We start from the raw sequence: 11,739 nt of genomic DNA, 5'->3' as shown, positions 1-11,739 counted from the left end.
GTATGGAGCTGTAGGCATTTAATGTAGCGTCCTCGCTTCCCTCCTAAGAGCACTCTGGTGGTTTGAATGACAGTAACAATCTGATAAATCTGAGTAGGTTCATAATAGATACCGGAGCTCAAAACTGGGCATCCACCATACATGATGGGTACTCGATAGATGGTTATCCATCCAGCTATCCGCCTGCCTGCCTCTGTGTATCTACCTGTCTACCTTTCTGTCTGCTCTGCTGAAAAACGTTGCCTCTCTCTGGGCTGAGCTGCATTACTAAGCCCCTAGCTAACCCATGTTGAAACAGCGAGGACTAGTGCCAGTGAAGCGAATGAGAACACTTTTAGAGGTGGGGTGTGGGGGTGGGGTGGGGTGGAGAATCAAACAGATTTTGCTGCCTTGATCATGTGAAGCACTAGCAGGGAATTTAAGTCAAATAGCTTCAGGTGAGATGCCTTTAACTTGCAAGACAAGGGGATGTTGTCAGCCACATGGAGGGCCCATGTATGAAGTACCGAGGATGTTGGTTAAACAGCTCAACACTGAAACTGTTGCTATGACTACCATCGCCCTTCTCTTGGTGCAATACTGGCTACTAATCGATCAAAGGTGAATGAGACCGTTAACCAGCCAGAGGAAACTCCGGCTGCAAAGATTATAACAGCATTGTTACTGCACACTGGGGTGATGTTCAGTACACTGCACCCTGCAAACCAGAACAAAGCACACCATCAACATTTGCAAACGTGTCCCTTTTCCTACCCTTTGAGATTCCTTCAAAACTGTAACAGAGTTATCACTAGAGTACTTTTCCATTCTTAGTTGTACCAGTGGCACCCCCTTATCTCTTACAACCTTCATCCTAGACTCATAAATTAGGAAAGCAGAGACAACGAGTCTGTAAAGAGGATAACATTCTTCAGCATTATCTAATCTCAGGCTTATTCGTTCAGGCACGTATCCAGACTGCTACCATATTCCAAGCTGATATCACTTTGACTTCGAATTTCCAATTTAGTTTAGCATGAACCAAGGAGGAATCCCATTTAACTTTTTCCTTTCTTTCCCACATCAACAATTTAACAATCACAGACCTGGTGCTTCATCTTGCATCCGTACATTCTTCATGGCAAGACTTAACAAACCTTTACAATTTATGATATTTGTACGCATTATAAAACGTTTTTATAATGCATACAGACTCTAGTTTCCCAGATTAAAATCTTGCCAACCACAACAAGACTCATTTACAGCTGGTCGCTATTTGTTCTTGGCCAGTCGACCTATCATCTAAAGCAAGAAGCCCCCACCTTGAGCTTGACCATGATCTTTTCATCAATAACTATGAGATGGCACCTCATCAAATACTCCAAGAACAGCGCACACACCAGTTCCCCTTTATCCCCAACACGTGGTAGCTGTGCTTATATGGTGACGGCCAGCGTGTTCCTGGAAGCTTGCTGACAGTAAGAGGAGGGAGATGGCGGATGGACGAATGTTACTGGTCTTGGAATCGTCAATCTGCCATCTCCCTCCTCTTACTGTCTCGGCCCGAAACGTCGACTACTGCATTATTCATCCAAAATATTCCACATCAAAACTGAATTAGCATCCAAATAGCCGTTATAATTCTATTCTGCAATGAGCAAATTGTGTTTATCAAGGCTGGTCTGTCTACTGGTTTAATACCTTTTTCTCGAGGTTGCCGCTGTCTGAATCGCATATGGAAAAACATTTAATAGAGATACAGCTTATTTGCTAGTTAACAGACTAGCCTTGATAAACACTGGATGCTAATTCGGTTTTGATGTGGAATATTTTGGATGAATAATGCAGTATGAGTAAGGTTTAGTTTTACTATGCTTTAATTGGTACCTCATCTGGTACAGATCTGATTGGACACATGGTCACGCATCAAATATTGGAACAAAAGATTAATATAGGTATTTGAAAGACGGCGCGGACACAATGGGCCAAAGGGCTTGTTTCCTCACGGTTGTCTCTACGACTCTATAACTATAAGGACTGATTGGACAAACGGTTATGACAAGTGAATTGCCCAGGCCGCGTTAATTGCAAGTGTGGGGATTCGATGATACATTCAAATGGATTTTCGCTAAACAGCAGTTTCAGATCGCAAAAGGTGCAGGCAACGATATATAACCCAAGGAGGCCAAAATGTGTCGGCACTTTATTTTATCAATGCAGCAATTTGATTGCCAATGTACTTTGCCGCAGTTTTTAATTCCTCTCTGAACTTCCTTTGGGTCGCCACATAAATGCAGGTGTTGGTGCAGCAGCTCAGCAGCTGAAGCATGTTTCCACTTTCTTGCCGAATGAACCCTGGGTCATTGAAATTGGAACCACTGAAATATGGTTCATTTGAAATTTGCACATAAAGAAAATCCACTACATACGTCATCCACAGGAGGATAAAACTACCGGAGATTGCAAAGAGTAAAATTATGGACTTCTTTCGGTGCTCAGTCTCTGGGTCGTTAACAATTTTTCCATTGGAATTAGACCGAAGCCTCCCGCGAGCCTTATTGGCAACTAGAATGTGTCTGACGGTCAGACCATTCAGCAGGAAAATAAAGACAAACGGGAGCCCTGGATTTAAAATACGCGCAAACCAGTCATATATTGTCCATGCTACTGAGGTGTAGTAGCTGGATACTATGTTACAGAACCACCGTACGTTGTTAATTGTATACAGCGGTTCATAGATGAAGTACCAGGGAGCGCTCTTCAAACAGCTCAACACACCGATTGTCCCGACAACCACGGCCGCCGTTCTCTCTGTGCAATAGTTCGTTTTCAGCTTCGGGCAACAAATGGCCACGAATCGGTCAAAGGTGAAAGCGACCGTTAACCAGACCGAACTCTCGGTCACTGCATAAATTATCACCGTGCTCAGAGTACAAGCCGGAGTCAAGGACATAAAACTAAATGGAAAATAAATGCCAACAATCCGATTGAATATGACAGCGGAGATAACGACCAGCAGGTCAGCCACCGCCATCGACACCAGGTACCGCGTGATGCATCTGGAGAGACCGCATTTTCCTCGGCACAAGACCACAATCGCCAATACATTAACTGCGGAGAAGGCACGCTAAATTATACAACTGGAATGTGAACGGATTTTCTCAGAATAAAATCGAAATTTCATATAACTTGCACCGACAATTTCATATCAATAATCTCCCCTGTTACACTCGTTTCATTAATTGGGATAGCAACATACATCAAAGTTGCTGGTGAACGCAGCAGGCCAGGCAGCATCTCTAGGAAGAGGTACAGTCGACGTTTCGGGTCCCCTGTTGTGATGTTTCTGATTTGTTTTTCTCTCTCTTGAGGAATTCATGCCATATTGAGTAGAAATTTGGTTGTTAATTTATTGACAAATTCATGACCTTTGCAGTATTTGAAGCGGGCGGTTCATATTATTGGCTTCACAGAATGGCCGATAGTGAATGATCAACCCTTCCTTGCATGCAATAAAAATAAAATCCAGGAAAGCGGCGTGCTAGTCATCACACGTTTTATAGCATTGTGTAACGTCTGCTCAGTAATACCCCTGTTGAAAAAAAAGTCACGAATTTTACAGCTATAGGTATGGTGCGTAAATGTCTGAAACATATTTTAATGATAAATTAATAGCGAGCGTCATGGGAAATAAAGCCGCCAATGAAACATAAACCCATCAATAGAAATTTGGATTCCCCGTGTGCCATTTCGTTAGTCGTCGACGACCATGGTAATTCCATTATTCAAATAGTTTGGATAATGAATAGATTAGTCAAGCGGCTCACCTGGAACTCCAACAGCTGCGAGTACAGGGTAGTAAATAGCATAAACGGGACCACTTATTCGGCCGTGCATCTTGTATGAGAAGCAACGATCTATCCTATGGTAGTCGATCGGGTAGTCTCTGCTTCCAACTTTCAAGAAGCCGTTCATTTAAAGATGCTGGAAATCCACAGAGATTCAACTAACTCCACCAATTATTCCGTTTCCTGCACAAACAAGTTCAGCACTTGCCCTCCTACATGATGACTTAGCAGGTGTTTCGGAAATCAACAGCGTCAGAAACACGTTGTGCGAGCCTGAATCCAATGGAAATTGCACTCACAGGACACCATGCCCAAGAAATATACAATTTATAAACAAGAGAAAATCCTCGGATGCGGGAAATCCAAAGCAACACACACAAAATGCTGGAGGAACTCAGCAGGCCAGACTATATCTATGGAAATGAATAAACAGTCGACATTTCGGGCCGAGTCCCTTCTTCAGGATTGCCCCTCTATATGACAGGACGTCTCTGAGTACTAATTAATCTTCCAAAATACACAAGAACCTCCAATTTGACATCAGAAACAAGTGAAGTCATTGTTCACAATGGACTACCCACCTACAGATGGAAAGGTGTATCATATATATATATATATACAAAGGAGCATGCGCGGGCCTTCGGTATTTTCTGGCGGTCTAATCAAATAAAGATTCATTAGCAAGGGCAAATAAAAATAAGTAGGGACAAGCGGAGTGGCCATTGTGCGAGCGGACCAGTGTTAGAGTGGAGAGGCTCTGGCTCGTCAGGCTTCGTCGACAACAGGCGTGGGCGAGGTACATATGTGGTAAGTTTGTCTTTTTTATTCTTCATTGTTCATCTGTTCGTACATAGTTTGAGCAGTGAGGATAGATCTAGGGGCTGTGTGGTGGGAATTCTGGGAGACCTCCAGCCTCCCGGATAACCACATCTGCGCCAGGTGCACTGCGCTGCATCTCTTCAGAGAGCGTGCCAAGGGACTGGAGCTACAGTTCGTGACCTTCGACTCATAAGCGAAACAGGAAGTTATAGATAACAGCTACAGGGAGGTGCAGTAGTTATCCCTAAGTTGCAGGAGGCAGGTACCTGGGTGACTGTTAGGAGAGGGAAAGGAAATGGGCAGCCAGCGCAGAGTTCCACGTGTGGCCATTGCCCTCAATAACAAGTATACCGCTTTGGATACTGTTGCGGGAGGGCGGGAGGGGTTGGTACGGCCTACCAGAAAGGAAGCCGCAGCGACCGGGCCTCTGGCATTAAGTCTGGCGCTGTGGCTCAGAAGGGGCGGGGGAGAAGAGAACTACAGTAGTAATAGGGGATTCCATAGTTAGAGGAATAAACATGAAATTCAGTGGACGTGATAAAGACACCCAGATGATATACTGCCTCCCAGGTGCCAGGGTTAGAAACGCCTTGGATCGGGTCCACGGAATTCTAAAGCGGGAGCGACAGCAGCCAGAAGTCTCGGTACATATTGGCACGAATGACGCAAGTGGGAAAATTAAGGAGGTCTTGAAGTAATAATTTAGAGAAATAGATAGAAAGCTGAAAAGCAGAACCTCCAGAGTTGTAATCTCTAGATTTCTGCCTGTGCCACGCTCCAATGAGGGTAAGAATAGGATTATATGACAGAAGAATGCGTGGGTGCAGGGGGCAGTGTTTCACATTTCTGTATCATTGTGACGTCTTCTGGGGGAGGTATGACGTGTACAAAAGGGTTACACTTGAAGGCCAGGGAGACCAATATCATTTCGAGCTTTTAGGGGTCGGGGAGGGTTTAAACGAATGTGGCATGTGGGTGCGAATCAGAGCGGTCGGGCTGAGGATGGGGCAGTTGGTATGCAATCAGAGTCAGTGTGAAGTGAGACAGGAAGGACAGGCAGATGACAGGGCAAAATTGCAGTCAGTGCCATGAGCTGCAGCGTAACGGGAGGTAAAATGGAAAAGGGTGACGGGTGCAGATTGAAGGTGTTATATTTGAATGCATATATTATACAGAATAAGGTAGATGGCTTTGTAACGTAGTTAGAGATTAGCAAGTCTGATGTTGTAGGCATCACTAAGTTGAGGCTGAAAGAAGATTATAGTTGGAAGCTTAACATCCAAGGGTACACATTGTATCGAAAGGACGGGCAGGTAGGCAGAAGGATGGCATGGCTCTGCTGATCAGTAAAAACAAAAAATCAAATCCTTAGAAACAGGAGAGATAGGATCGGAAGATGTAGAATAGTTCTGGGTAGAGTTAGGAACTGCAAAGGATAAAACATCCCAGATGGCAATTATATACGGGCCTGAAAGAGTAGCCAAGATGGGGGATATAAATTACAGCAGGAAATAGAAAACGCCTGTCAAAAGGACAATGTTACGACAGTCATGGGGGGGGGGGGGATTTCAATATGCAAGTAGATTAAGAAAATCAGGTTGCTGCCGAATTTGGATCCCAAGATAGAGAATCTGCAAAATGCATACGAGGTAGCTATTTATATAACTGCTTGTGATTGAGTCCAATTGGGAATCAGCAACGCTGGATTGGGTGTTGTGTAATAAATGGGATCGGATTAAGGAGGTTATGTTAAAGGAACCTTTAGGAGACAATGATCATAATATGATAGAATTCACCTTGCAGTTTGAGAGGGAGAAGTTAAAGTCAAATGTGTCATTATTACAGTGGAGTAAAGATAATTACAAAGACATGCGGGAGGGGCTTGCCAAAGTTAATTGGAAGAGGACAAGCTGTGCAAGTACAAAACAAATACATAATACAAATAAATAAATAAGCAACAAATATCGAGACCATGAGATGACGAATGCATCACAGTGAGTTCATAGGTAATAACTGTTCCTGAATCTGGTGGTGGGTGTCTTGAGGCTCCTGTACCTTTTTCCTGATGGCATCAGCGAGAAGAGAGCATGTCCTGGATGGCGGGATCCCTGAAGATGGATGCGATTATGCTTCGTGTAGATGTGCTCAATAATGGGGAGGGCTTTACCCGTGACGGGCCAGCTTTTGTAGGATTTTCCGTTCCAGGACATTTTTATACCAGACTGTGCTGCAACCTGTGAGTATGCGCTCCAATACACATCTGTAGAAGTTTATCAAAGTTTTGGATGTCATTTAGAATCTCCTCAAATTCCCAAGGAAGTAGATGCGCTACGGTGCTTTCTTTATGATTGCTCTTACGTGCCGGGATCAAGACAGGTATTCCGAAATAACAACACCGAGGAATTTAAATTTGCTGGCCCTCTCCACTTCTAATCCTCCAGTGAGAGATGGCTTCTGGACCTCCGATTTCTTTCTCCTGAAGTCAATTCATTGATATTGCTGACATTGAGTAAGAGTTTGTTGTAACGGTGCAACTCAGCCAAATTTACAATCTCCCTCTTAGACGCTGATTTGTCATCACCTTTCATTGGACCTTTGACAGTGATGTCGTCAGCAAACCCACATACGGCGTTGCAGCTGTGCCTAGCCGCACGATCATAGGTGTTAACGAGTAGACGGGGGGCTAAGCACTCAGGCCTGGGGTGCACCTATGCTGATGGGGATCGTGAAGGCGATGTAGTTGCCAATCCGAACTGCATGTGGGGAAATCGACGACCCATTTGCATAGTTGCAAAGGAGGTAGGCTATCACGCTCTTCTTCGGCACTGGAATGATCGATTATCTTACACTGCGGAAGTAAAAGGTTGAAAGTACCAGTAAACATTCTAGCCAGCTGATTAACAGAGCCATTTAATACTCGGCCCAGTACACTGTCTGAGCCAGATGCTGTTCGTGTGTTCATCCTCCTGAAAGACGCTCTCACGTGAAATGGCAGGGTCCTCGGCGACTGCGGGAGTTAGAAACATAGAAACATAGAAAACCTACAGAACAATACAGGCCCTTCGGCCCACAAAGCTGTGCCGAACCTGTCCTTACCTTAGAACTACCTAGGTTTACCCATAGCCCTCTATTTTTCTCAGCTCCATGTAGCCATCCAGGAGTCTCTTAAAAGACCCTATCGTTTCCGCCTCCACCACCGTTACCGGGCAGCCCATTCCATGCACTCACCACTCTCTGTGTGAAAAACTTACTCCTGACATCTCCTCTGTACCTCCTTCCAAGCACCTTAAAACTATGCCCTCTCGTGCTAGCCATTTCAGCCCTGGGAAAAAAAGCCTCTGACTATCCACACGATCAACGCCCCTCATCATCTTATACACTTCTATCAGGTCACCTCTCATCCTCCGTCGCTCCAAGGAGAAAAGGCCGAGTTCACTTAACCTATTCTCATAAGGCATGCTCCCCAATCCAGGCAACATCCTTGTTCGTGAAGGTTCGACCATAACAGGCATTGAGCTCATCTGGTAGTGAAACATTGTTGTCACGTTTGTTGCTTGGTTTTGCTTTGTAAGTGATGATGACCCTCAAACTCTGCCACAGGTATTGAGCACCTCTTTGTGGTTCGAATTTGGTCTGGAATTGCCATTTCGCATGTGAGCCGGCTTTCCTGTGATCATAACTGAACCTCTTGTACTTTCCTGATTCGCCAGTACTGAATGCAACCGATCTGGCCCTCAACAGATTGCCAGTCTCTTGTTTCATCCAGTTCTTCTGGTTGGGGACGACTCTGAATGATTTTGTGGAGTCACGCTCGTCCACAGAGTCTTTATAAATTCCGTGACAGCTGTGATGTATTTATTCGTCTTCGATTTATCAATAGATTTTGGAAACCGGGTGAACAAGGAGGTGAGACGAGGCCGCTACTGCCGAGAATCATGATTAGTTTATCATGAAGCAGACTCCGCCGCCTTCGCCCTTTCCAGATGCTGTCGCCTGGACCATCCGTTGGATCGAGAATCTCCTGGGATGGAACATGGTGTCTGGAGGTTCGCTGGTGAGCAATGTTTCAGTGAAACGCAGAGCGCAGTCATCCCTCAATTTTCTCCGACACTGAAATCTTGCCGTTAGGTCCCCTACCTTACTGCTCAGTGACTGTACATTAGCCAGTAAAATGCTAAGTAGCGGCGGTCGAGTTCCTCATCGCTTCAGCCTTGCTTGAACATTACTCCTTATCCTGTGATCTCTATGGTGGACATGGCAAGCATGCTTCCACTTCAAAGTGCGTAGCTGCAATCCAGAGAGTCAAACTCGCCCGGTCATCAGTCTTCACTGAGGAAGACATCAGCAGTATAGCGGACACTCAAGGGTGGCAGGGAAGAGAAGTGTGCGCAGTCACAATTACGACAGAGAAAGTACTCAGGAAACTGAATAGTCTAAGGGTAGATAAATCTCCCAGACCAGATGGAATGCACCCTCATGTTCTGAAGGAAGTAGCTGTGGAGATTGCGGAGGCATTAGCGATGATCTTTCAAAAGTCGATAGATTCTGGCATGGTTCCAGAGGACTGGAAGATTGCAAATGTCACTCCGCTATTTAAGAAGGAGGCAAGGAAGCAAAAAGGAAATTATAGACCTGTTAGCTTGACATCGGTGTTTGGGAAGTTGTTGGAGTCGATTGCCAAGGATGAGGTTACAGAGTACCTGGAGGCATATGACAAGATAGGCAGAACTCAACATGGTTTCCTTAAAGGAAAATCCTGCCTGACAAACCTATTGCAATTTTTTGAGGAAATTACCAGTAGGCTAGACAAGGGAGATGCAGTGGATGTTGTATATTTGGATTTTCAGAAGGCCTTTGACAGGGTGCCACACATGAGGCTGCTTAACAAGATAAGAGCCCATGGAATTACGGGAAAGTTACATACGTGGATAGAGCGTTGGCCGATTGGCAGGAAACAGAGAGTGGGAATAAAGGGATCCTATTCTGGTTGGCTGCCGGTTACCAGTGGTGTTCCGCAGGGCTCCGTGTTGGGGCCGCTTCTTTTTACGTTGTACATCAACGATTTGGATTATGGAATAGATGGCTTTGTGGCTAAGTTTGCTGACGATACGAAGATAGGTGAAGGGGCCGGTAGTGCTGAGGAAATGGAGAGTCTGCAGAGAGACTTGGATAGATTGGAAGAATGGGCAGAGAAGTGGCAAATGAAGTACAATGTTAGAAAGTGTATGGTTATGCACTTTGGCAGAGAAAATAAACGGGCAGACTATTATTTAAATGGGGAAAGAATTCAAAGTTCTGAGATGAAACGGGACTTGGGAGTCCTCGTAGAGGATACCCTTAAGGTTAACCTCCAGGTTGAGTTGGTGGAGAAGAAGGCGAATGCAATGTTGGCATTCATTTCTAGAGGAATAGAGTATAGGAGCAGGGATGTGATGTTGAGGCTCTATAAGGCGCTGGTGAGACCTCACTTGGAGTACTGTGGGCAGTTTTGGTCTCCTTATTTAAGAAAGGATGTGCTGACGTTGGGGAGGGTACAGAGAAGATTCACTAGAATGATTCCGGGAATGAGAGGGTTAACATATGAGGAACGTTTGTCCGCTGTTGGACTGTATTCCTTGGAGTTTAGAAGAATGAGGGGAGACCTCATAGAAACATTTCGAATGTTGAAAGGCATGGACAGAGTGGATGTGGCAAAGTTGTTTCCCATGATGGGGGAGTCTAGTACGAGAGGGCATGACTTAAGGATTTTAAGGATTGAAGGACGCCCATTCAGAACAGAAATGCGAAGAAACTTTTTTTAGCCAGAGGGTGGTGAATCTATGGAATTTGTTGCCACGTGCAGCAGTGGAAGCCAAGTCATTGGGTGTATTTAAGGCAGAGATTGATAGGTATCTGAGTAGCCAGGGCATCAAAGGTTACGGTGAGAAGGCAGGGGAGTGGGACTAAATGGGAGAATTATGATAAAATGGCGGAGCGGACTCGATGGGCCGAATGGTCTACTTCTGCTCCTTTGTCTTGTTGTCTTGTGATCCTTGGGGAGAGCGTAAACTCGCTAGCACGTTTAGACGGTGTATTTAGAGTGATGGACAGGGCAAAACAAATATCTGTGATCAGGGTGTTTGTGAGGTCAGATAGAGAGGCCTGCAAGTTAATGGGAGCATTTAGTGAGTGACAATGCAAACAAATAAGCCCAGAATGATTTAAAGTGCAAATCGTAGCAAATGAACAGGAAGTCATAAACCAATGCGTTGTGGTGGGAGTTTCAAGCGACACACAGTTCGCCCTGAAGACCGGAATTAAGTGCGTTACAAAAGATCAGCAACTTACATTTGATTTCTATAAAGTAGCGGAGATCATGTTATTGACTCTGAATGCAGTGCCTACATTACAGGAATTGAAATTGACCCGAAATTTCACCCGGAAAGACAAATTGTATCCACTGAATAGTGAAAGGGAACCAGCTCAAAGGATAAGCGTAACATCTTCTGCAGTTGCTTCGGAAGTAGCGCCTGAAGGCGGAGAGGACGGACGGGCGGATCAGGGAGACAGGAAGTGAACTTTCCATTCAAACTGCTGACTGGGGAAGGGAGAGGGATGAGTTTCTTTTTGTGCTGGAATTCTGTTGAGCAAGATTCCAGAAATTTGAAAGGGCTAACTCCTTCACTCCAGGGAACTGGGAAGACTGAAGGAAAATTTGAAGGTTGACTGCTTGCTTGGCTTCCAGTGAGGTAGACAGAGAGAAGTGGATCACATCAGGGAGTAGTGCAATGGACAGGAGGCACAGGGTTAACAGATTAGGCAAAGGGGGAAGGTGAACCAAAAAAAAAAAAAGAAGCATCTTTTAATTGAAGCGTGTTCGCGATCGGGAACTCGTTGGCTGCAGCGTTAATGAAACGTGTAAAACAACTAGTTTGAATCTTCAGAGCAAACAATTTTCAAGGCAACAGAGAAAGAGGGAATCTGCCGGCTGTTCCAATGGAAGTCGGAATGTGGTCCGCAGCAGAAGAGCCTCCTCCTGTGTCATAATAATTGTGTGATTTGATGAAGCAGTAACTCCGTGGATTAAAGATGCCTACACGGATGTTTCCATCTC

General features: G+C 45.0%; 1 protein-coding gene across 1 annotated transcript; it reads right to left on the bottom strand.

The window, feature by feature from the left end:
• Window positions 1-2,182: 2,182 nt before the first annotated feature.
• On the bottom strand, window positions 2,183-3,876 carry LOC140203664 (probable G-protein coupled receptor 139). The gene is made up of 2 exons (XM_072269712.1): window positions 3,807-3,876; window positions 2,183-3,090 (listed from the first exon to the last, which is right to left on the bottom strand). Exons 1-2 carry the CDS (start codon window positions 3,874-3,876, stop codon window positions 2,183-2,185), a joined length of 978 nt encoding a protein of 325 aa, XP_072125813.1.
• Between the last annotated feature and the right edge of the window lie 7,863 nt (window positions 3,877-11,739).

Source organism: Mobula birostris, chromosome 10 (assembly GCF_030028105.1).
Source record: "Mobula birostris isolate sMobBir1 chromosome 10, sMobBir1.hap1, whole genome shotgun sequence".
NCBI lineage: Eukaryota > Metazoa > Chordata > Chondrichthyes > Myliobatiformes > Myliobatidae > Mobula > Mobula birostris.
This window is presented reverse-complemented; position numbering and strand designations above follow the sequence as displayed.